This window comes from Lissotriton helveticus, chromosome 7 (assembly GCF_964261635.1).
Source record: "Lissotriton helveticus chromosome 7, aLisHel1.1, whole genome shotgun sequence".
NCBI lineage: Eukaryota > Metazoa > Chordata > Amphibia > Caudata > Salamandridae > Lissotriton > Lissotriton helveticus.
In genome coordinates, this window is record NC_136068.1 from 1,527,391,830 (window position 1) to 1,527,419,218 (window position 27,389).

At 43.9% G+C, this 27,389-nt stretch overlaps 1 protein-coding gene across 1 annotated transcript in view; it reads left to right on the plus strand.

The window, feature by feature from the left end:
• GRIN2D (glutamate ionotropic receptor NMDA type subunit 2D) overlaps positions 1–27,389 on the plus strand; it is a 1,103,075-nt gene that overhangs the window by 290,940 nt on the left and 784,746 nt on the right. The window contains exon 3 of the mRNA XM_078654973.1: positions 4,847–4,961. Within this exon, the coding sequence (XP_078511099.1) occupies positions 4,847–4,961 (115 nt within the window). The remainder of the gene's footprint in view (positions 1–4,846; positions 4,962–27,389) is intronic.

The window sequence follows — 27,389 nt, forward strand, 5'->3', positions numbered from 1 at the left end:
GCCTCAACAAAGCCGCGTTGGTGCTCCTATGCACTCGGGGGGGTCCAACAACAGAAGACTGCCAAAGTTCCTTGGCCTGCGAGCGGCGCCCGCGGAGCGGGTGCCGCGAGGCGTGGGTTCAGCCAAACAGGGAGAAGAGAGGCAAAGGGAGCTGCACTCGCTACACGTCAGCTCAAAGGTGAATCCTTTTCAAAAAAGGTAACGGAGCAGCAGTTAGCAGATCTTAAAAACTGTGAAAGGAATTCAAAGGTTATAAACAAGGGCCCCAGGTACTGTACAAGTAGCGGTCCTGTCTGCGCCACGGCCGTGACTAAACAGGCTGGCCGGGCGCGTTGATGAGGCAGTAGAAAACACTGGGGCGCTAACCGCTCTTATTGGTGGGAAAATTAAATGGCCGCTATAAACTATCGGTTCCCCCCACACAGCAAGTGAAATCCCCACAAAAAGTCTGTTTTTTAAAAAGGTAATGCAGCAGCAGATCTTAAAACCTTCAGTAATATGTCATATAACTTTTCAGTGTCCTCCTTTCTCAGAATGGGATGAATGAAAGGCAGAGAAAGGCTTGCTGCCACTGGGGATGCTACAAACTCTTCTCCAGGGCAGGCGATCAACCATAGAGCAAGATAGCACGTGATGTTGAGCACGTGGCTCTGAGAAATGTGGTACCTTAATATCAGGGTTAGGTTATCCTTTTACATGAATATAATCTCATAAATATTGTCTATGAAAATATCACCCCATTGGAGATAATCATAGAAAAGTTGCACTCAATAGGTTAAATGGGCACAATGTTTTTGTTGGGTATTCCTTTCTATGATATTTTCAGATGCAACCCCAGTGCCACTAGTCCAAGGTGGCAGTATTGAAAGCATGGAAAACAATTATCCAAAGTCACATATCGTCCAGGACTTCCAGCTGCAGGGAAATAGACAAGGATGATGCAAAACTTTGCACAAGGCGAAGTCTTACATGTTGTCCTTCCTTGTGATTGGTGACATGTTCCCACTTCGCCTACTGTGAAGTTAAATCTTCTCTCTCTTCTACCTCTGACTCCTCCTGTGACCTAAAGGTCAGGGATTATAATAATGATTAGGACCTGCTCAACCCTCGACAGAAGGTTATAACAGTAGCTAAAATGGATGATAATAACACATTTCAGTTAGAGCCCTTAGGGACAGATGTACGACCATTGGAAATTGCGACTCGCAAATTGCACCACGTTACGAGTCGCAATTTGCTAGTCACAATTTCCAATGTACAACAGTGTCTGTCTGATACACTGTTTGTGATTCCCAATGGGGTCACAAATTGCATAGCTCATTAATATTAATGAGGCTGTTGCAATTTGTGACCCCCACTGGGAATGGCGGGCACTCCCAGCGATGGTGGCCTGCTGGGATCAGCAGACCTCCATGTCTGGAACTGCTTTGAAATAAAGCAGTTTTTTTAATGCAGCCCATTTTCCTTAAAGGAAAACAGGATGCATTTAAAAAAAAGAAAATGTAACTTTTCATTTTCATTTTTTAAGGTCAGGCAGTGGTCCTTAGACCACTGCCTGTCCTTAAAAAAATTGTTTGCACATGCATTCCCAAAGGAGAAGGGATCCCCTGGGGACCCCTTCCCATTTGCGAGTGATTTACCACCCCTCTAGGAAGGGTGGTAAACTGCGAGTGTTTTGCAACTGCAATTGCGGTGGAAAACATTCTTGCATAGCTGTTGGGGTCGCTATTAAGAAGGGAACGCCCCTTCCTAGTAGCGAGTCGCTAAACTCTATTTTGCGAGTCGCAAATGATTTGCAATTCGCAAAATAGGGTTAGTACATGGTCTAAAACCCATTTGCGTATGCAAAACTCCATCGTACATCTGGCCCTTAGAAACGCCAGAAGTGCATTATGAAGCGCTATATAAAAAGAAGTTAATAATGTAAGGCATCTACGAAGCTTATCCAATGTGCGTTTGTTGAGCTTTGCTTTTAAGTGCTACTTGCATTCTCCTCGTCTCTCTGTAGCCTCCCCCCGAATATATTTTCTGCATGCTCCCTGCCTAGGTGCATACCTGCCAACGTGAACAACAATCTCACTGTGTGAGGAGGGGATGGGGCCATGAAGAGCGCAGGTTTTTGTGTCGAGAAGTACCTATAAGGCACTCTTGAACCCCACCCCAGCCCGCCCCAAGTAACGTCCTCCCAAAGAAGGAAAAAAATAACCTTGCGGATGCTGGTACAGATGTCCTGGGGTGTTTTCACACCTCTTAATGGACGTCGGCAGACCAAAGCCTCCGGAAAACCGACTATTTACAGTGGTTGCCAGTTCAGTTTCACTGCCACTGTGTGATATTGGCTCCTCATTGGAAAACAGTGTGATGGGAGCTGATATTGTGTGTCACATGGTAGCCTCGTGTGAGTTGGCAGGTATATAGGTGACTGGTTCCTCTACCACTAACTCCCCCCAGTCAAAGACAGGAGTCTAAAGAGCTTATTCTTTCGAGGACTCAGCTATGTTTTCTGTTGAGCGCTACCGTTCTGTGATGTCAAAGAGCTGTATAGGAATATTACAGTAATTACCTTGTATACCACATATGCTTATAACTGAGTTGTCTCTTGGTGTTCAGCAATGACATCTATTATCCAGCTAAAGTGACTCATTTTATTGATGGCAGAATGATTAAAGGATAAGTAGACCCTTCCAGATTCGGTACAGTGAACTTCTAATCACACACAGATCTCCGGAGGGTGCTCAGGCTGCTGAACCCGAGGTCTTTCAGCATCTCAGGCTCATGTGGTCCCAGCTTTCCCTCTCTACTTTATTCTGACCGTAGGATTATATATGACCAGTATTACAATCCTTTGCAGCCATCTTATGTGGTAAGACTTGTGGTGACTTATAATTACCCTTGTGTAAATTATGAGGCACTCCTGGCACCCAATGGGACCGAGCTTTTACAGTAGTCGGATCAGTGGCTATTGGCACATAAGGACCACATTGGAGCTTGGTGATGATAAGCGCATATTTTCAAAAAGGAATGGTGTCCCCGACAAGGGACGCACTTTTGCTTGACAGATCAGATAGATTTTTTAGGGTGCAGTAGCGGGCTCATGGTATGACAACCTGTTGTACTGAAACTTTGTTCCCTCTGGGCTGGGATTTTATCATTCCACCATATAATTGGTTTTATTCTCTCTTTTTTTCTCTATTTTTTCCCCTGTTCTTTTGTTACTTGTCTCTTTGCCTTTTGTTATTGACATAATCATTTTTGCTTTCTCCTCTTTTTTATCCAATGGCACAAATGCACTTTATATAATCAGCCTTGAGAAAGCCTACCCTAGGTCTGAGTGCAGAGAAGGGGTGAAACATGTGTTGGCTGTATTTTCTGTTTTGCTCTGGTAGAATTGTTGAGGACTACTAGAAAAATAAAAAAAATAAACAATCCTTGCTTATTATTAACCTACTTATCTATTTCGGAAATACAGCAAACAAGATGATCTAATTAGCCAGCTCTGTCCTTCACCCAATTCATCTTTATCTATATCTATCTCTTTCTCTATACCTTTGTATAACTGAACTCTAGCCTCTGTCCCTACCTCTACCTCTGTCTCTGCCTCCACTACTACCTCTATAGCTATCGTCTATCTCTTCCTTTACCTCTACACATACCTCTGCATCGTTCAATGCATCCACTCCTTCCTCTAGATTTGTCTCTTTTAGTGTGTCTTACTCTAGGCTTCCCTCTGCACCTACCTCTACATCTATCTCGTCCTCAACCCCTACTTCTATGACCCACTCCCTCTACCTCAGCGGGTGTCTATCTATACCCTTGTCTATGTACCTACCTCCACATCTGTGTCTGCTTCCACTCGTACCTCTGTAGCTATCTTTTGCTCTACCTCTACACCTGTCTCTAAATCTAGACTTGCCTCTACATTTTTCTCCACTCCTACCTCTACGTCTCTTCCCCTACTGCTACATCAGTGTCTAGCTCTACACTTTGCTCTGTGCCGACCTCTACATCTGTCTCCACTGCTACCTTTATTTCCATTCCACAGCCTCTACACCAAAGTTCTCGCTCGACACACACTTCTACATCTACATCCATTGCTGCAACTACCACTACTTTTACTGCTATCTCTCCTCCCACACATTCATTTCCTTCTTCACCTACATCTCTTCACCTCCCTTTACCTTTATACATACCTCTTCCTCTAAAAATAATTCCACACCAAAAAATGCAGTTACCACTCATATTCCTGTTTCTGCCTCTAAACCTACATTTTCCTCCACACTTATTCTTTGCTCTGTTTGAATTTGCTGTTTTAAAACTATCACACATTTGCATTCTTTGACTGTCCTTTATTTTTTTCTAACCATTCTTCTGCAAAAATCATAATGTCCACATTTCCACAGTTTCGACTCTTTAGCATGGTAATTACTATTATTGCTTCTTTATTTTTTACATACTATCTTCTGTCTGCCACCCTCGTATTCCCTTTTTTCCCTTAATACATCTCGTTCTCTAGAATTTCCTTCCAATTACCTGTAGCGCCCTCGCCTTCCAGTACATTCGATTTCCCCTCCTGCGACACTTTCTTTCTCACTGTCTGTTACCCAGGCCCTTCCAAGTAGATAATTCCAGCCTGAGGCCCACCTTCGGGCTCGCTGAATGCCCCCTTCCATGAACAGTGTGCTGAAATCTATTGAAACTGAAAACTAGTTGGTAATCACGGAAGGTGCGGACGGGCTTCCGCTGCCAAGGGCGACACACATTCAGTTCAAAATGTCTGCTATTGTGCGAAGCACGTTGTTAATTCGCCGTTATTATTTTTGTCTTTGTTGGCGTTGCCAATTTGTAGATATTTTATGAACATTTCCTACGGCGGCAAAGACTTCTCGTTCAATGAAGACGGCTACCTGATCAACCCGTCCCTCGTGGTGATCGCGCTGAACAAGGAGCGCAGCTGGGAGGTGGTAAGAGAACCTTTTATTTCCCTCTTCAATCTTTTATTGATCTCTGTTCTTTGTGGCCTGGTTCGTCTGGTTTCGAGAAGGTGGAACGGCCATCAAAGCCTCAGAGCGAAAGCATCTGTTAAATCTTGGGCACGCGCCCACCTTCTCATGGGAACATGGTGGCACCTGTTTGTTTTTCTCCTCCTGCGACAAGGCCCTACCAATTGGACTTGTGGACAGATGTACAACCGTTTTTTCAGTCGTAAACGTAAATTTCGGCCCGTCTGCGGCCGCAAAATAGGTCTGCCCTATATACAAACCCTATTTTGAGAGTTAGAACCTACTACCGACTCGCAAATTAGGGTTTGCGACTCGCTATTAGGAAGGGGCGTGCCAATGTTGTCCTTTCCCAATTGAGTCATACTTCAATATATGAATGTTTTGCGGCCGCAATTACGTTCACAAAACACTCACAGTTTACCACCCATTCCAAAAAGGTGATAAGCCACTCGCAAACGGGAAGGGGTACCTAGGCGATTTCTTCTCCTTTGTGACTGGTAGTGAAAATATTTTTTAAGAGGAGGCACTGGTCCCACGGTCACTGGCTACTCTTAAAAAAAGAAACAAAAACGTTCCATTTTTGTTTTTTAAATGCAGCCCGTTTTCCTTGAAGAAAAATGGTCTGTATTAAAAAAAAACAGCTTTATTTAAAATGCAGTCACAGACATTGTGGACTACTGACCACAGCAGACCACCATCTCTGGGAGTGCTCGCCATTCCCAACGGAGGTCACAAATTGCAACCCCATTAGGAATCGCACACAGTGTCTGAGACACTGTTGAAAATTCAATTTTGCGAAACGCAAATTGCGAATTGCAAAACGATGCAATTTGCGATTCGCAAGTTGGAAGGGTCATAAATCTGGCCCTTTTAGGCGAGATGTGTGAAGTCATTCTGCGGTCGCAAGCACTGCCATTCGCAAAACCATAGGGCTGTGGAGTGCAGAATAGCTTGATGTTGTGTATTTAACCTATTGTGTAAGTTACAAATGTATTTCTGTCTCACAATGTGGTTTCCAACCCCTTCCTCAATTAGGAAGGGATGTGAAAGATGTGTAAGTATATGCGATTGAACGTTTACTAAACTTAAATTCACATACATGTACCTTGATCATATATATATATATGTATTCAAGGAACATACACAGGGAGTTAAGAACGTTAAATCTATACTTAGCTATACAAACACCACTTTATGATATTCTGGTACACGATAATTTGTCCTCTCTGTTTCAGCAGGTCAATATTTCTTGTCTTGGTATTATGATAAAGAACCATATAAATCATCGGGACAGTTTGTGAACACTGAAAACTATGTCTTTGCAGGTGTTCCCAACTGTCCTTACTGTACTCTGTGCTGCTCTCTTGGTAATACTCATGTTCCCACCAACGATTCTAACTGCAATGCGGGATAACACCTGCCATTCTGTCGTATTTACCCTTCTAGTAAGTTTGATTTCATTTTGAAAATAAAATTTCAAAGCCTGAATCCGTGAGCAATGATTTGTGATTCGTGATCCTAACATTTTTGCAGTCATAAACATATTATTTGACTTCAAAACCTTTTCTGACCCTCATTATAACAAGAGTTTATGTCACAAGCTGGTGAAGCCAGGAGGCCCTCATTCTAAAGAGCCTTGGTAATTTTGCAGAGTGAATCTTTCCGGATTCACTATGCTGTGCATTATTCCGCCATCTAGTGGTTGGGTCCGGAATTATAGTCTTTAATCTTTTTTTTTTGTGGCCCAGATGGGCATCGACATCCCACCATATAGTGTCCTTTGTGATGTCGACGCGCTTCCGGCGGAAGCTCCCACCTTTGGTCGCCATCTTCAGATTCTTTTTTCTGCGTTCTGGATCGTTGCCGAGGAGTTCCAGAGTTTTGGAAAGAAATTGGAAGATATTCGACGAAAGTCAAGTTTTCAACTTCACCGGACTACAGGTCAGGTACCTGGAGCGATGAGGGAGAAGTTTTACGAACAAACCTCGGCGTTTGACGGAGAATGCGCTCGCAGGGGGCTCTCTGAGCACGGATGTGGACAAGACACCGTTCAAGTTTTGCACCAATTGCCACCACAAATACGCACAGAAGGACCAGCTTCCAGTCTAAAACCTCTGTTTGCGGCTCGACCACAGAAGCGAGGACTGCAATGCCTGCTCGGCGTTTACACCCAAGACCCTCAGACAGAGGATGGCGAACCACAACATGCAGGGGCCACCTCCATCGCTACGAGACCTGGGCCTCTCCAGTGGAGAAGAGGACAACATTGCCGAAGGGACTGAGGACTGCACGGTCGTCGAGATCCAAAACATCCAAGCGACGCTTGAAAGAGCGAAGCAAAAGCCCCAAGCGACACTCGTAGGGGTGAAGCTAAGTCCTCGAAAGGAGCTCTGCTGTCGAAACATTTGACGAAAGCAACAGCCTCCAGAGACAGTCAGCTGAGCGGATCCTTCGAAAAGGACTCCCAATCGACGAAAAGCCTTGAAAAGACGTTGAAATTAGCCCTCGAGAAGGACACCTCGGCGCCGAGGAAAGAGGGACTGACATCGACGTCCTTAAAGAGAAGCGCTCCATTCCTCACGCCGAACATGGTGCCAAGATGGAGAGGAAGAAGAGGAGGCTATAGGCCAAAATGGCGAGCATCCTACAGCGGAAGAAGGACTTCGACGAGAAGATGAGTCATTACACCATCCCGCCAAAACCCACGGTCGAGGTCGAAAGGTACGACGAAGACACTGAACTGCAAAAAAACAACAGAACCAGTCGAGGAACTGGGGGAAGAGGACTACTATTTCGAGGGAGAAGGCATAGAAGATCTGCAATCCTCCCGGGACTCAATGTCCTCGGAGGCACGAGACGTGGAATGGCAAGATCTCGACACTGAATCGCCGGAAGAAGGCGTAGACACTTACCCTTCAAGGCCTTCAACGCCAGACGACATAGGGATCTACAACATGGTCGAGCAGAAGGCTGCACAGACTTATGGAGTGAAAATGGAGGAGAATAAGCACAAGGCATGTTTCCTCCTCAAAACTCTACTGCCTCAACAGACCAGAAGCCAATTCCTGCTCAAAATCAGTGTCCTGGACCAGGGAAGGGAGGCATTTAAGGAGCCAGCAGTATGCAAGGCTGTGACACCTAGAACAGAGAAAAAATACAAACATTCTTCACAGGACCCTGCATACATCTAGGGGTCAGTGCCAGCCGACTCCATAATTGCAGCAACGGCTAGGAAAAAGGCCAATGTTCCCACAAATACCGGACCACCTCCAGACAAGGAGAGTAGGAGGATGGATCTCACAGGGAGAAAGGTGGAGAGAAATGCAGCAAAACAGTGGCGCATTGCGAACTCCAACGCCCTGCTCAACAGGCACACATACCAACACTGGGATGAAGTGGGGCAGCTCCTAAAGCACCTACCAGATCAGTACCAACAAAGAGCTGCTCACCTGGTAGAGGCAGGAAAGAACTTTGCGAAAGCATGCCTAAAATCAGCCCTGGATGCTGCAGAAACATCTAGAAGACTAATGATGATAGGGGTGACTGAGAGAAGACACGCATGGCTGAGAATTTCAGGATTCAAGCCGGAGGTACAAAGCAACATCTTAAATACACCCTCCAATGGAGAGCAACTATTTGGCACACTAGTGGATGACAAGTTGACATAGTTCAAGAAGGAAAACAAAACAACAAGGTCCATGGGAGCGCTGCTGTTCAGAGGGATGAGAAGAGGCACACCCACAAGGAGATCTGGTGGTAGAAGTGGAGGAAACGTGCCGACCACATCACACCAAACGTTCCAGCAAGGCTACCAAGGGAACAACAAAGGCCAGTAGCAGCAGGGTCAACAGCAGCAGAACTGGCAGTCGAGGGCGCGGAAACGAATGAGGACAGACACGGATGGGAGGATAACAGCCCTCAACCAAGTGACTCCACAAGGAATCAGGCTCCCGCCCTAGCAACACCTCAGGGTTGGCGGAAAAACAAAAAGAAAAGATGCAGCCAAACGTTCAACGACAAACAGTGCCTCGAACACTCAACACCGGTAGGGGTGAGAATAAGAGACTTTATCCAGGAAAGGAGGAAGGTCACATCAGACAAATGGATCCTAAACATCAAACAATACGGATACTGTATAGAGTTGGAAAGACAACCTCCAAACAGAAAACCAAGAAGAAAGGCACACTCACCAAAGGAGCTCTTGCAACTGGAGGCACAGGAATTGCTCAGCAAGGAGGCGATAGAAGTGGTACCGCAAAACCAAAGAAACAAGTGAGTTTACTCAACTTACTTCCTGGTACCAAAGGTGGACGAAACACTAAGACCTATCCTAGATCTAAGGTTCCTCAATAAGTTCATAAGAGCTCAAAAATTCAAGACGACCTCCCTACAAGAGGTAATACCACAAATACAACAAGGATACGTCATGGCTACCATAGACTTAAAAGACACATACTTACACTTTCCCATCAACCACAAACACAAGCATCTACTAAGGTTTGTGATCAGCCAAAGCCACTAGCAGTTCATAGTACTAGCATTCGGACTGAAATCCGCACCAAGGGTGTTTACAAGATGCCTAGCAGCTGTCGCAGCACACCTACGAAGAAAGGGGATACATGTATACCCCTATGTCGACGACTGGCTCATAAAAGCAGGTTCTTATGATCAATGCAAACCACACATCCATCAGGTCATACTAACACTGACAGAACTGGGCTTCTCGATTCATTGGGAGAAATCGTCGACAGGGCCAGAGCAAGTCAAGATATTGTTAGGGGCAGAAATCAACACCATACAGGCCAAAGTGTTCCCCAGCAGGAAAAGAACTTTGGCGATACTGAAGGAAACATGTCATTATCCCAAGGGGCTAGTTCTGACAGTGAGGACGGTGAGCAAGCTGATGGGAATGATGGCGTCTTGCATTCACCTAGCCCAGAATATTCGATTACACATGAGGCCATTCCAGGAATGGATACAGCAGCAATGGTGACAGGCAACTGGGTGTTGGGAAGATCTAGTGGTTGTTACACATGCAGTGCATCAGGAAATAGCGTGGTGAGACGAACAAAACATATCACAGGGGACACTATTCACACAACCAACTCCAACAGTGACCATCACAACAGACGCCTCCCAGCTGGAGTGGGGCGCGCACATGAACAGACTGAAGGTGAGGGGGCTATGGTTTCAACAGGATGCGGTCAAGCACATCAACTACCTGGAAGACAGTGTTCCTAGCCCTGAAAGCTTTTCAGAAGCAGCTGTACAGAAACAGAGTGTTGATCCAAACAGATAACACCACAATCATGTTCTACATCAACAAGCAGGGTGGGACACAGTCAGTAGCGCTATCAAGCCTAGCATAGGAGATATGGTCATGGGCCATCCCACTAAGGATAGACCTACTAGCAATACACCTCCAGGGAAGGACTACGTGGATGCAGACAGACTCAGCAGGCAGACGTCTGTATCACATGAATAGGAGATCAACCAACAGGAATTACAGAAGGTATTCGAAAGGTGGGGAACACCACAAATAGACATATTTGCAACATACCAGAATGCAAAATGCCAATTCTTCGCATCCAGACAACCAGACCATTGGTCACAAGGGAATGCGCTATGGATAAGTTGGTCAAATAAATTTACATACGCTTTTCCACCGATACCACTGATACACAGGGTGCTCAGCAAATGCAGGATCAGCAACAAGTCACTGATACTGATAGCACCTCAGTGGGCCATACAGTCATGGTTCTCGCAGATTGCGGAGATGGCGCAGGCACCAGCACACAGATTCCCAAAAAGAAGGGACCTGCAAACAATGCAGAAGGGAAGGGTGCTACACCCAGAGCCAGAGAACCTCAGCCTGGCAGCTTGGTTCCTGAAGACCTAGAGTTTGCATACCTCAAACTACCAGCGAACAGAATGGCAGTGCTCAGGGAGGCAAGAAGGCCTACCACAAGGAAATGCTACATAGCAAAGTGGAAGAGATTCTCAGAATGGTGCATTAGGGAGAATTTGCAAAGAAAGGTCACAAGAGAGTCAACGGAGCTACAATACTTAACGCATCTGCTGTAAAGCAAGCTAAGCTACACATCCCTAAGGGTACACCCAGCGGCGATTGTGGCTTACACTAGAGGAAAGACGGGGAAGAGCTTCTTCACCTCCCAAGATATAAAGAGATTTCTAGTAGGGGCGAAGTGAATCGCTCCTCCTAATAAAATACAAGCACCAGCATGGAACCTCAACGTAGTGCTGACACAATTGATGAAGACACCATTCGGGCCAATGCACAAGGTTACACTGCACATGCTCACACTAAAGACGGCCTTCTTAGTAGCTATCACATCACTACGCAGAGTAAGTGAGTTGCAGGCACTAACACTACCTGCAGATACACAATGATAGGATTATAATGAGAACAGACCTACACTTCATGCCAAAGGTGGTGTTCCATTTCCACATAAGCCAAACAATCCAAATACCTAGTTTTTTCCCAAAACCAACCACAAGCATAGAAAGAGCGCTGCATACACTGGACACCAGGAGGGTGGTGATGCACTATTAGAAAGAACAAAGGAGTGCAGAAAGACTAAGCACCTCCTAATAAAATGCCAGCACCAGCATGGAACCTCAACGTAGTGCTGACACAATTGATGAAGACACCATTCGAACCAATGCACAAGGTTACACTGCACATGCTCACACTAAAGACGGCCTTCTTAATAGCTATCACATCACTACGGTGAGTAAGTGAGTTGCAGGCACTAACACTACCTGCAGATACACAATGATAGGATTATAATGAGAACAGACCCACACTTCATGCCAAAGGTGGTGTCCCGGTTCCACATAAGCCAAACAATCCAAATACCTAGTTTTTTCCCAAAACCAACCACAAGCATAGAAAGAGCGCTGCATACACTGGACGCCAGGAGGGTGGTGATGCACTATTAGAAAGAACAAAGGAGTGTAGAAAGACTAAGCAGCTCTTTGTTTATTTCGCAAGCAGTTTCTTGGGACGACATGTTACCAAGAATACCATTGCACGATGGATCGCACAAACCATACAACTATCCCACAAACAAGCTGGGCAACAGTTAGAAGGAGCAGCTCATGCTCACTCAACAAGGAAGAAAGGGGCAACAATTGGGTTACTAGCTAACACACCAATTCAAGACATTTGCCAAGTCGCAACATGGTCTTCAGTGTACACATTCACAAAGGACTACTGTGTGGATATTCAAATGAACAATGAAGTGCAAGTGGGACAGAAGGCCTTACAGCACATTTTCAGTAACCGGTGCTCATCTTTCACCCACCCACCACAATAAGGACAAACCGCTACAAACTCTATGCACAGCATAGTGAATCCAGAAAGATTCACACTTCAAAACGTATAGTTTCTTACCTGTTGGTGTAGTTTTGCAGCTTGAAGACTTTCTGGATCACTAGCGATCCCACCCTCCTCTGCCAGAGAGATGAAACAGCAGGAAAGTAGGATAAAATGGCAATCATAACTAAATGGATCAACAAAAAGATAACCCAAGATAAGAAAAAAAGAATCCGAAGATGGCTACCAAAGGTGGGAGCTTCCGTTGGAAGCGCGTCGACGTCACGAAGGACACCAAATGGTCGGATGTCGATGCCACCTGGGCCACGAAAAAAAAAAAAGACTACAATTCCGGACCCAACCACTAGATGGCGGAATAATGCACAGCATAGTGAATCCAGAAAGCCATTAAGCTGCAAAACTACACCGACAGGTAAGAAACTATTTGTTTTGATTTGGGTGGAAATGGATTTTTGTACCTGATTTGAGATAACAAGATGTGCAGGTTTTCAAAGAATTATTCCCCATGTGGAATTTGCCTGGAAAATCTTGCATCAGGGCAGGATTGGAATGTGGTAAATCTCTGATACCACAAGTTAACTCGCATTCTGATATCAATAACTCAGTCAGAATGTAGTGGAAATTCCATCCTGGGAAAATACCATACCATGCAGTATTACTATTCGATAAGTCAATGTGAAATGACCCTCAAACGTGTATATTAAATGTATGTCCTGAAAAACACCAGGAAGGAGGAACAATTTGCATCTGTTGCACAGACACTGTACTGGCTGTAGGGTTATATTGTGGTTCAATGCAATGTTACTACGTATATAAATGAATAACTTTACAAATACATGAGCTTAATACACCTAACGCCTTTGCTAATGGAACTCCCAGACAACCATTGCAATTGGTAACAAATCACCACAATGTAAACCTATTATACCTTGTTTAAGGTACACATTTGTAGACAGTATTACATTGTGTCGTAGAACCACAAGTGCAGAAAGAGTAGTTCAGTGGGAATGAGTCTCATAAACGAAAAAAAAAGTTTATAAAAAGAAATTTATACCAAATGAGCACACCCCTACCAAGAGCACATACTCACAGCAAACACAAAAGGAAATAAAATCCTAATCAATATGTTGGACCCAGGTAAACAGTGTCTAACATCTTTCAGAAACCGCCTGCAGTAGTCGACAGTAGACCGAGATGCTACAGTCAATAAATCAAAGAGGGGTTTACGTCACTAAAAGCACACTTTAAGCATGAAGTGGCAATCGACACCACAACCACCAATATCAAAGGCAGCCTAATGTCACTAAAAGCACTCACCCCATTCAGTGATCTACTGTGATGTTACCACCCTCATCAAAGACTGTCTAATCTCACTGAGAGCATTCCATACAAAGCCTCCTTGTGTAGATGCAGTCAACATCAGTACCGGGTGTCTACGTTCACAATCATCAATTGTAAAACCTTACTTCAAAACAATCCACACAGAGTGAACTTGATGATGCATCTAACTTCCAACAATGTTTCCTAACCCCACTAGAAACAAAAAACACACACACACAAACACACACACACCCCACCCAAAAAGGTTGAATGCTCTCTAAAATCACACATAAAGTCTACTCCTGTCACTTCAACCAACCTTAGCAAAGACTGCCTAACCTCACTTCACCACCACTCACACAGGTTGCTCCCACCAGGGGCTGCATTATCTGTAGGGTGCACTGCCATAGTCTGGCCCACGGCGCACCTTTTAGTGGCATTGCCGGGTTCAGACCTGATCAGTGCTCCATATTACAGTTAATGCACTGCCCTCAGGGTAGCTACAAACTCTTGCCTTCCCAGGGGTCCCACTTTAAATGCAGATGACCTGTTTGAAGCAGCCAGGCAGTCCATCTTTCATTTTGTAGACGGATACACATCCTGTCTTTCAAAGGGTGATAGTGATACCCCTAGAGTCTGGTGCAGAATGCCTGGCAGGCCATTGGGACCCCTTTATTCCCTTTCAAGGGTCATGGACGGCACACTGACTATGCACTGCCCCCTTAAGGTGCATGCTCAGTACACTTCCTGACTGCTCCTTTGGCTCTGAGCTTGTGTCTAGGTAGTTTTCCCGAATTTGCATGGGGAGTGAATGCCACCTGGCAATTGCGCTGGTACGCATGTAGTGCCCAAGCTATCCATATTGATGCACAAGTGTCTGCAACCCCTTCTGTAATCTCAAATGATCCAGTGTGTAGAAAGTAGGCATATATCTGTTATGGGCCACTTTATGTAATAAGGCGACTGGTTGAAATTATCAGAAGTTAAAATGAGCAAGCTGAAATACTATCTCTGCACCTTAATTGTTTTCTCCCACACAGTTTTGCTTCCTGATTCGAGTTCTGCAAGTCAGAATGAGGAATAATGCACAATTTGCCACCAAGTTCAATTCCAAAGTGAGGCACACCACCATTTGGGGTCCATTTCAGGTTTACAGCTTGAGTCATTTTAAGGAGCACATTGCAAACAGAGGTAGTGAGTTCAACTCCTTCAGATGCTATTCTACTTGCACTAAAATCACTGCATCGTTACCATGTTACAAGATGGGTGCAAGCAACCATGTCGAAGGATACCAACGCATGCAGTGACTCATGTGATGCACGAAACCCTCAGCGAAAGTTGTCTTATGTCAGTCAAACTCGTTTATATATTTAATTTACTGATGTGATTCAAGCAACGTCAGCAGATTCTGTCTAAAAGCATTAAAACCCCTTTACAAGCAAAGTGGACTATGGTAATGCAATCAAACTCAGCTGAAAGCATCACTACACATAATAGGCACTGCTGGCCAAACTAATGCAGTCAAACGTCACACACCGTCACCAAAAGCCATCCAGACATATATAGCACTTGTGTAACCACAAAAAGCCCTAGCACAGCTTGTCTAACCTCATTTAACACTGCTGCATGCACTGAGAAGACTTGGGTAACCACCATCACCACATCAAACATTACCTACCCTCTTTTAAGGCGCTTCTCACATAGTATCGCCACATCATAACTTCACTTAAAGTGATCCATATACATTTGCACAACATGGGACAGTTTTGTTCAAGGGAAGCAAACATTTCTGTAGTTTTCAAAATTCACAATCTCCACTTAAGAACACATCTCATCCTTAACTCAGTTTGGAAGTGGGACCTTGCTTCTAAAAAGTTTGAGCTATTGGTATTGTAAATGGCAAAGTTTTTATTTATGTTTCTTTTTTTTTAAATAGCTAAATTAATAGCTTCGTCATTTACAATGCCAATAGTTATAACTTTCGCAAATGTGATACCTATAGCATTTGTAATGCAATATGTTTTCTATTTACAAACCGCGAGAGGACAAAAAAAAGCTCCGGACCACCGCCTCCTCCCAGGCCTTCAAAAGGGACCTCAAAGTTCTCCTCCTCCAGAGACACCTCCAAAAGTAATTCACGTCCTCTTGCTATTTGTGAGGAAGACTTCCCACTACTGATAATTTCTACTTTCCATGACCATGGAAGTGCCTTCCCAGTGTATGCCTGTGATTGGAGGGTCTGCCTTTTTGCAGTATTTTCCATGTACTGGTGTTCGGTGCCCTTTTGTAACATGCACACACCACTCTGCCCTTGCAACACACGGCTGCTACCTCTCACATGTCTTTGCCTTTGATACTTGCACAAGTGCCACCTTGCCCATGTAACGCTTGTTCCTGAGCCTGAGTGTCTAGCACTTATTGCAGGACTATACCTCTAATTATACTCTGTTTTCTCTTATAACTGCACACTTGTCACTTTCATTTCCTCTTGTGCACTTTTGACTACCTCATGTATTTTGGTTGCTCACAATTTTTACTCAAGTATTTTGTTTGCTCACGATTGTCACTATTACCTTTACTACCTCATGTATTTTGGTTGCTCACAATTTTTACTCAAGTATTTTGTTTGCTCACGATTGTCACTATTACCTTTACTACCTCATGTATTTTTGGTTGCTCATAGTTTTTACTACCTCATGTATTTTGTTTGCTCACAATTGTCACTATTACCTTATGTAAGTAACGTATGTTTTTGCAACCTGTTCTTTTGTAATGTTTCTCATTATGTTTAATTTCTGTTCCTAATGTGAAGCGCTCTGACGCCTTCGGGTAAAGTCCGCGCTATATAAAAATGCATAAATACATAAATAAATAAATACCGCCTTCGGGTAAAGTCCGCGCTATATACAAATGCATAAATACATAAATAAATAAATACCGCCTTGGGTAAAGTCCGCGCTATATAAAAATGCATGAATAAATAAATAAATAAATACCGCAAATCAAACATCCTCGTCACTCTGCCGGCCTGCGACCAGGAAGTCAGGCAGGCCTGCGCGACACCGGAAACAGGAAGTAGGAGGGCGGGAGCCTACCCCGCCTCCCACGGAAGAGCCGCGATTGTTTGGAGCACCGGAGCAGGCAGGAGCCTACCCTGCGCCCCGGTGCCGAAGGAGGGAAGAAGAGTCCCGCTGCCGGGCCCTGCAGCTGAGGAGAGCCGCCGCACGAAGGAAGCCGGTGAGTGGGTTACTGAGCTGCGGGGGGGGAGCATGTGCGTGCGCACGCGCGCGCGCGCGGGGGGGGCTGGCTGTGTATGTGTGTGTGTGTGCGTGCGTGCGTGTGTGTGTGTATGTGTCTTGGAGTGCGTATGTGTGACTGTGGGGGAGGGGGCGTGTGTGTGTTAGCGAGTGTCTGTCTGCGCGCGCATGTGTACGGCGCGGGACGCGACGTGCGCGTTCGCGCACACGAATCCAGGAAAAAAAGCTCGTACACCCTCTTGTCCTCCTTCCCCCCAGACTGATCGCTATACGTCTCCAGCTGGACACATGCATCCTTGCGGATGCATTGCCAGCGAGACCCAAAAATGACCAGAGTAAATGAACTCCTGGCCAATTGCAGGCAGAGAACTTGCTGCCTCATTGTGTGTCCCGTGGGTATATGGAATACTTTAGAATATAATCTCGAACATTACTTTTGCATTTATTTAATCCATATAAAACATATTTAAAAAAATCTTGGCCTAGTCGGCCCTGATCAGCCAGTCGACAGCACTTTCGTATCTGCTGGGACAGGGTGAGGAGTGGTGACTGGTGAATAGAAAGCAACAATTTGGCTTCCGCCTAAGACTGCAACTGCTGCTCTGCCTGCGAGAGCATCATAAATGCAGCGGATGTCATTTCTAGCACGTGTTTGCCTACATCTTAGACGTCTCACGGAGAACCTATGCCTGAGTAGTTCATCTATGTTACTGCAATTCAGACACTGTCGAGAAGGTTGAGCTGCCTTCTCATGGTGTCTGATGGCACTACTCCCAACACTTTGCATATTCATTGTATGTGTTTCAGACACTTCTCTTCAGCTACCCTTCTCAAAAAGCACAAGACACACCGGTTGAATATTCAAGAAAATACCTAGACTGCATTGTGCAAGCAAATGAAACCAAGAGTGTGACATGAGTAAAAATGTCAAAATTCCAGAAACCATTATTTACATAGTTTAACCGACGTTTTTTTTTTATCAGTACACAACCTAACTTCGTTGCCCGAACATTAAACAAACTACGCATGCCACTGCTCCACCAGATGACTACTCTCCCGCACCCATTCGTGCGCAACCTGAAGGACTGGTACTCACATCTCAGATTAGGGGAAAGTAAGATGACAGAGCTGTTAGATGTACAACCCACCTATCACCTAAGTCCAGTGCCTCCAAATGGTGAATAAATCCAGAAACAGTATTTATTAGGTAAGTTATGCTTAAATGATGCCAGCCAGACAACAATGGAGAACAAGATGTAGTGCTACAGAGGTGATTAATACTACAGGTTATTCAACTTCTTCTCCAAGAAATAAGTATTGGGCAAATTACTACAAATGGAAAATGAACATATTGCTACCCAGCCATCAACGATGGACACTCACTTTCTATGCAGGGCACACATTACACGCCCTTTCCTAGACATTAACTTAGCAATTTTCACAGTAGTTTCTCATGATCATCTGAAACACATTGATGCATAATTTCCAGAAATAGTAATGCTGAACGCAATTTAGCCCGGGCAAGGAATCCAATATGCCTCGACCTCAGCTCACGAATCATTGCCTAGATTTAAAGCAGCCCGTACACTAGCATGTAGCTGTTCAGCGTACAACAAAACTGCTGCTGTCTAGAAGACCAAGATCCGATAGAAGGCAATGCTATCGGTCATGATCCATCTTTTAACCCCTAGATGGTCCATACATTTGCAAGGGCATTAATGCCAAAATAGGAGTGACGGATGATAAAGAATGAGGTATGGGGAAACAAAAAACAATGAAGTCACAATACATTCATAAGAATGAACGTTGAAAATGTTTAGATATTTTATCACCACTCTGTGATACTCTACACTGTTTAGATATTTTATCCTTCTGACCTTTACATTTGGCCCGGCCCAATCTTTTAGATGTTCTATCCATCTGACCTTTACATTTGGCATGACTCAAGCTCAATTCTATGTATGGCAGTCTAATCACCTAAGGTTATTTACTGCACTGACTACCCAGAATTGATTGAGCTATGAACACCATCTGCCCGACTCTGCACCCCCACCTTTGAGCCATACCGGCCACGACTGAGTTTTCTTAGGTAAGGTGGGAAAGGCAGTTTTTAGGGGTTGGGTGAAGGCATGCCTTCTGGCAATTCATTAGGGAGCCAGGATGCACTGGATCCATCATGACCATTGATTACAGTAGACTAGCCATGATCAACTACCTACCTTGCTCTCGTTTCTCCTCCTCACAACATCCTCCCTAGTATGCATGGCCCGTCTGACAAACTGGGGCTTTCTCGTTCTGGCGATGCAAGCTAATAATAGAGACTGTGACTGTACAAGATGAGAACAGTTAATGCACACCAGTACTCTTCTCTCCAATAATTCTAAAATCACCATGTTATTGCAACCATGGATTATGAGCAAACAAATTAATATGATAGAAAAGAACACTTGAAGTAGAACCAATATGCATGCCTTGTCACCATGGATGAAGACAGATAGTTGAGTTGTTAGGACTTTTTTGCCTACAAACAACATACTCGAATCAAATGATGCCTACTCTTTATGAAGGGTTAGCCTAATGCAAGAAAATCGTATCTTAACTAACGTGTGGCTCCTGCCCGGCAGAATAATCACAAGCTGTTCCTATAACCTATAATAAACAAGCACTGGCAAAGCCAAAAGCTGTTGCCTTTGCAAGTGTGTTTTAGTCATGTGTACACCAGTGTGGCTGCTGTTCAACATGACTAAAAGTTAGTGACTTAGGGGAGAGTAGAGTGTCACACAGTGGAGAATGTTGTCGTAGAGTGGAGTGGCGTAGAGAGAAGTGGAGTAGAGTTGCGCAGAGAGGAGTGTAGTAGAGTGGCATAGAGTGGGGTGGTGTAGAATAGAGTATCACGGAGGGGTGTAGAGTGATGTACAGTGAAGTAGAGTGCCATACATTGGAGAGACATAGAGTGTAGTGGTATAAAGTGACATAGAGTGTAGTAGAGTGTCCAGAGTGTTGTAGAATAGATTAGAGATTTGTAGAGTGGAGTGGCATAAAGTGTAGCAAAGTAGAGTGCCATAGAGCGGAGTGGCGTATAGTGTTGTAACATATTATAGAGTAGAGTGACGTAAAGTGGAGTTGAGTGGAGTGTTGTAGAGTGGCGTAGAATGGAGAAGAGCAGTATAGAGTGGAGTGCTGTCAGAGTGAAGTGGGTAGAGGTGACTGGTATAAAGTGGAGTGGCATGGAGTGGAGTGGTGTAGAATAGAGTAAAGTATTGTGGAGAGGTGTAAAGTGGCCTACAGTGGAGTAGAGTGTCATACAGAGGAGGGGCTTGACATAGAGTGGAGTAGACCGTCCAGAAGGCTGTAGAATGGATTAGAGATTCGTAGAGTGGCGTGATGTAGAGTGCCATAGAGTGGAGTGGTGTATAGTGTTGTAACGTGTTGTAGAGTGGAGTGTTGTAAAGTGGTTTAGAATGTAGTAGAGTGGCATCGAGTGGAGTGGAGTGGTGTAGAGTGGAATAGTGTCATAGACTGGAGTCAGTCGGTTGGAGTGGCATAAAGTGGACTGGCATACAATGGAGTGAAGTGGCTTGGAGTGTCGTGGAGTGGAGTGGAGTAGAGTAGAGTGGCGTAGAGTGGAGTGGCATAGAGTGGAGTGGCGTAGAGTGGAATAGATGGTCATGGAGTAGAATGTCGTACAGGGTTATAGTGTATTGGCAAGTGGAACTACATAGAGTGGAGTGGCATAGCGTGTGGTGGAGTGGCATAGAGTGGAGAAGAGTGGAGTGAAGTGGGATAGAGTACAGTGACATAGAGTATAGAACAGCAGAGTGGTGTAGAGGGGAGTTGCATGGAGTAAAGTGTCATTAACTGGTATAGTGTGGATCAGTGTGGAGTAGAGAGGCAAAGAGCTGCGTAAAGTGTCGTTGTGGGGCATAATGTGTAGTGGCATAGAGTCTCATAGACTGAAAGGTTGAAAATTGGCATAAAGTGGAGTAGAGTGGCATAAAGTGTTGTTGATTGGAGTATGCAAGGTGTGGAATTGCACTGCCATTACAGACAACACATTTTCAATTGAAATGATCATTACATTTGCACAGACATAAAACTTTATAGCGCACAAATGATAATGTTTGGAAATTGGCATCACCTACTGTAAAGATTTGCTTTGATCATATTAAAATATCTGTTTTCACCAGACAGACATCAGAATTACAAAAACTGAGTTTAGTTTGTGATTTCGAAATCCTGATATATTCTGAAATATTTGCACAGTTCATATACTGACATTTAAATATTGTGTGCTAGAAAAAAATAGCATACACAGCCTTTCTTTTCAACCCCCAATACCCAGCAAAATTGTCACATGAATCCTCTCGCTTTGCAGTCAGTAAAAGCAAACTAAACACCAACCTCTCTAAGGAGACAGTCTCACATTAGACCACTGTCTTTGAATGCATAGCATAAATGACAGGATAAAAACTAAAAGTAAAGGCCTGTTTATCGCTCACTCACTATTGAATCCCAGCATTGTTATTTTGCGGGTGCTTTAGCAGTCCCCATTCCCCTTCTTCCAGTATCTATGCATGGGTGTAAAATTGAGGAAGAGGATTGTTTAAGTTATGCTGTTAGTGAAGAGCACTGAGCAAAATACACAAGCTCATAGACAGAACATTGTTCCTCGCAGGCATGCGAGAATGATGAACTGGTGGTGGCAGACAACTCAAAGCAATAGAGCAAATTTACTACTTCCTGCACTGGCATACAAGGGAGAGAACTAAAAACAGGTACACTTCTGGAATGCCTCACAAAAAATAAATAAAAAAGTTCTCAGAAAGCAAGCACTTGTGGAAGAATACAAAGAGACAGCCAAAAAGTTGGTAAACAGGCTATGCTCCACAAAAAGTTTCACTAGTTTCTTATGAGATTTGCAGGAGTCCCAGCACTCCTCTAAAGCATAAGTTGGCAAAAATTATAATGTAGCCTATAAAACAGTATGAACCCATATAATGCCAACCATCCTAACCCCAACTTTACCCATTTTAAACCCACCCCTAAGCAGTCCTCAATTAATCAACAGTCAGATGTTCATGTTGGAGGCCTTGTCTTTTTGACACCTGGCAATCTCTGCCTCAGATAGGTCTTCCGTTATACATGGTATTCTTGGTCTTTGTGGCAGCTCAATTCACAATGGTCTTCAGCCAGATGTTACCCTAGTGGGCCACAAACCTTCATATAAACATTGTCCCTTTTATGGATAGTCTATGATAGCTTCTCCATCCTGAGCAAGGAACAGATCCGCATCTGGTATGTCCCTATGGTTGGCAGCCGCGGCCCGTGCATGCAAGAGTGGTGGGCTATCGTCGAGGGAAAATTAACTATTTATTTAAATTTCATTGTCCATCGAAATGCCTCCACTTGGCCCACCGCTCTCACCTGCATGGGCCACTGCCATTGGTTGGTATGAACGGTTTTCCACACATCACTAGAAGTTCTTGGTTTGTCCCCATAAGCATGTGCACTGAATGTACCCTTGTTGACCCTCAACAGGTATCATTTATTAAATGTAATCCTCAATTGGTGCCTTAACATTAAGCATAACTGCCTGCTCACCACACTATGGGCCTCATTAGGATGGTAGACGGACTTCCGTCGGACCGCCATTTTTTTGTAATGGGGACCTCCCTTGTAGGCGGACCCACACACCGATTTACAATGCGACCGCCGCTGTCTATTCCTTGTATTGTAACGGGTGCTGCGGTCTGCAGCACCCACGGAAGTACAATAAAATGACATGTTACATATCCCAGCCTGCCACATGGTGCTGGGATATATAGGGGGCACCATAGGTGCCTCCCAGGGCCCCTGTCCGAGGCCCAGGGGAGAAGGGGCCCCGCTATGGGCCCCCAAGTCCATTTCCACCTGCCTGGTCAACGCAAAAGACAGGCGGAAAGGGATATCATTATCCCTACAGCAGTGCCTGGCAGTCAGAATCATTCTGGCTGTCGGAACCATAGTGGTCGGTCTTTCTGACCTCCACTGATCCCACTGCCATAGTAATGCAGTGGTCGGATCAGGCCTTACGAATGGCGGGGGCACCGCTACTGATGGCATGGCGGTGGTGATCTTCCCGCCATCCTAATGAGGCCCTTTGTTAGTTACATAAATCAAATGTGCAGGTTTTCAGTTAAGAAAGGTTGAGCTTGTGTAGCATGGACTTGATTTCAGTTTCAATTTTTTTTTCTTTCCATATTCCAAGGACACTGACAGAGGTTGATTACAAATAAAAACGGTATTGGCTGTGTTAGGCGCTCACAATCTTCTTCATAAAAAGTTGCCTCAGGAAATCATTATTTTGTACATCAAAATGAAATATCCAACAGAAGAACATATTATCGGTCAGTAAGGACCCATTGGAAAACTAAAAGGTGAACAATGTTAACAAACAAACCTGATTTGTGATGTACGGCTTAGGTGAAAAATGCTTAAGCAAATCCAGCCAGTTAACTACTAAAAGGGTGCTGTCAGCCCCACTCCCCCCCGCTCCTCCAAGCATACATTTTCCTGTCTGTTTGGAAGGGCTGGTTAGTCTCCGAGGAGCTTAATATCCCTTGAATGCTACAATGCACTTAAAGATAGCAAATTGAAACAGATTTTGTAGCAGTTTTAAGCTACAAAGTGAAGCCCCTCTCTCCTTAGACCCTCACCATGAGTGCCTATTTAATTGTGACATGTGTGGTAATTCCTGTTTCTGCATATGTAACAATTGCAAGTTTGGCAGCTAACACCACAAACCAAACCTGCCTAAATTGATATGGGGAAAATCCCCGATAATTACCAAGAAATGAGGATTTTGGTGACTTAAGCGCCAAAATCCGTATGCAAGCCTCCATCATATGGGACAAATGGGTCGGCTATGTATGTATATATATGTATATGTATATGTATGACAATAAAATACCTCCGCACAAACAATCAACGCGTTTCCCCTTCAAAGCAAGCCTCGAAAACCGTAGAGCAGGAGGAGGAAATGCTCGACAGCCTCATTGACATAAATGTGCAAGGAGAGAGGCAGGAACACCTTCAGCACAAAAGTAGGTACTGGCTTATTTAGAGCATGTGTTCTATCAAGTGGTTGGGCACATTCTACAAGAGTACGTGGGATCATAAGGGAAAACTGAAATGAGAAGATGCCCACCAACTGTAGAAATAAATCCCAAAACACAACCACCTGACTCCACAGAGAGACAGAGTGCGAGCACCTGATGAAGTTTTTTTGATGTCATAACATTTTTTACTAGATTTTAATACAAGAAAAGAGAACAGCAGAAGCTGTTACATACAAGTTGATACCGATCACGATTCTTAGATTAACAATTTATAAATATTAGGTAACAATATTTGGTTTACTAGGATATATAGGGCTATTTTCTGTAAGTGTGCATTGCTTCTCCCGAGAGAGAGAGAGAAGAGAGAAGAGGAGGATCATATATATCAAGAAAGGCTATGGGGGAGTGGAGGAAAGGTGAGGAGAGGTAGCAAACAAGGTATAGGTAACATGGTTAGCTAATAGCAGAAGAGGAATTCGGGAGCTAATATTGCAAGTGTTTGTTGTCTCCTGCTTGCTGCTGTTAGTGCGAGTAGATGGAAGAGGTAGAAGGCGCATCTGGTATCAATCTAGGTGTCTTTGTTTTTTGGGGGATATAGGTCTAGGGATGGTATCACCTTTATAATTTTAGATTTACTGATATGTTTGTTCAATAATTTTCTTAATTTTATTATATATACACAGAAGATTGTGTTTATCCAGGAAAATCAGAGAATCTTTTTCAATTGGATGCCTTTGTGGGTTGCATAAGGTGGCGTAGTATTAATGAAGGGTTTTTATGAGTTCTTTCTTGTTTGTTTTAGTATGTTTAGATATATCTATTATTGCCGAAATATTCTGCATACTCTGTTTGCCTTTGAGATATCCTGCTAGGGTTTTCCCTGCTTTATTTTGATCAATTTTGTTTTGTTTTTAGGTTGTCGACCCAACTGTAAGGTCTCATGCTTTTGATTTGTTGTAATTATAGCAATATTACATTATTAAATTGTAGTGGGGAGAGAAGTTGGCCTAACGGCTAGGGTGCTCGACCTTGAATCTGGGATACCGGGTTCGAGTCTCGGCAATGATGGTGAACACCCTGTGATTCTGGGCAAATCACATAATCTTCCCATGCCTACCAAAAATGAATGTGTGCTCATGTAACGCAATTGGTGCTATGTAAAGGGATGTATGACATTACAACGCATGCTTTTACATCGCATGCTTTTACAACACGGTTTTTACAACGCATACCATTACAACGCATAGTGCTTTTAGGCGCTGGATAGTGAATTGTTTAATTTACTATTCCAACTCCAGTCCCCGTGGATAGTAGGGAAGGTGTTGGATAGTACATTAAACCTATTCCCTATCCTAGAGCGCCCCCCAGCGCAATGCGTTGTAATGGTTTGCGTTGTAAAGGCACTGCATGGTAAAAGTTGCGTTGTAAAGGTTGTTTACCACATAAAGCGCTCTTAAAACCGGTACCTGGTCAAGTTCGCACTATATAAAACTAATTTAAAAAAAAAAGAAAATTCAGTTTGTCTAGAGTATTTTTGTGATTGCTTTGTGTTAGTTGGCATTCTAGTATCTTAATTTCATTCTCTAGTTCCTCTGCTTTTTTACTTATACACCTGTTGAACATAATGCTGAATATATCTCCTTTCACTGAGGCTATCCTCACATTTCATAAAGTTTTGGGCAACATGTTTGGGGACATGTTCTCTTGGAAAACGTTTTGGATACTATTTATTCGTTGTGTTGTGGCCTTTTAATCATTTAGATTCTCATCATTGATTCTCCATAATTTCTTCCCAATAAGGAAGTTGGACATTATCATGTCTAATGACATGCAGGTATGATCATAATTTTTTATTAGCTCCATTTTGGGTTACAACAGTTTGGTGTGTGTCATTTTTCAACATATAGGGCATGTTTACGACTTTGGTGGTGCATTGCCGTGTCCACTACGCCGACACTTCACCGCCAAAGCCAGGGTCGGGCTGTCTACCATATTAGGAATTTCCTCCTGTCTGGGGTTTTTTTGGCATTCCCACGGCGGTACCTTTAAAAATGGGTACCGCAATGGGAATGCCAAAAACAGTACCTGCATGGCGTGCACTGAAAAGTTCATGCTGTGCAGGAACTGGGGCACATGCACACAGGAGGGCATATATTGTGCCACCCTGCGTACATCCACAGATCTCAGAGGCACCAGGGGGGCCTGCAGGCCCCCTTTGTTTCCTCCCCACCAGGATTTCCATGTAGGAGAAACTCCCATGCAAACCCTGGCAGAGAGGAAATTGCTAATATGTTTGACAGGACCATTGCGGTCCCACCAAGCATATTGATGCCTCTATGCCACTGCAACATCACCAGGATCAGTGGTTTCCTGGCAGCTGCGGTGGGTCTGTGGTGGTCCAACTGCCTGATTCATAATAGGACGGTCAGGAGACCGCCACCACCTCGCCCACAAGAGTCTGGCGCTACATGGACCACCACACTCGTAATCGTGACCCTTTGTCTATTCTTAAGAGCATGTTGTAAGGGTGTGAGTAGAACATAAATTCCCTTCCTTTCCTTTTGTATAGTCTCCAGATGTCTTTTGATTCGATTAGGCTTAAGAGATTTTTCATCTGTTTATGTGAATTGCTCGGCCTGTACTTGTACGAAGACATCTTGACTAAAATAATATCCTATGGAAGATTAAAATCCAAACACAATACTATCCCAGAGTTTTTGGTATCTCGAATATTCTTTTGTTTAGCATTGACCAGAACTTTGGGTCACCTTTTGTCGGGGTAAATATGTTGATAATAAAAAGGTCTATTTTCTCCTTGTTTCTCCTACTGATTAGCCATCTGCCTTCTTAGTCATATATGTTGTCCATTATTCCCAATCCTGTTTTCTTTGAAATAAGTATTATTATGTCATTTTTTTTATAGAAGGGAAACATGTTTAGTCTGTGAACCAATGATTTTACGTGGTTCTAGCGATTGTTTCATCAGTTCTCATTTCTTGTAGTAGGAGAATATCCTCTTTGAGTTTGTGACAATATTATCTTTCTTCACTTACATGGTGATTAACACCTTTGTAGAATTTTAGTAGTGCTATTAGTTATTGAATTAGAGTGTGGTTAGTAATTGTTGCATAGTTTGTTTGGAGGGCAACTTCAAGAGAGTTGTATAGTATGTTTTCTACATGTATCATGTCAATTTTATAGAACTCAGCATTGTGTTCTAAGAGAAGGTTAGTGTTGTTTTGTTAAAACCTAGAATGTGCAGGGCTAGCCCTAGCAATATTCATACAATAGCGAGAGGCAACCAAACTAGTTTTTGTTTGGTTGCCTTTCGCTATTGTGTAAATGTATTGATGTA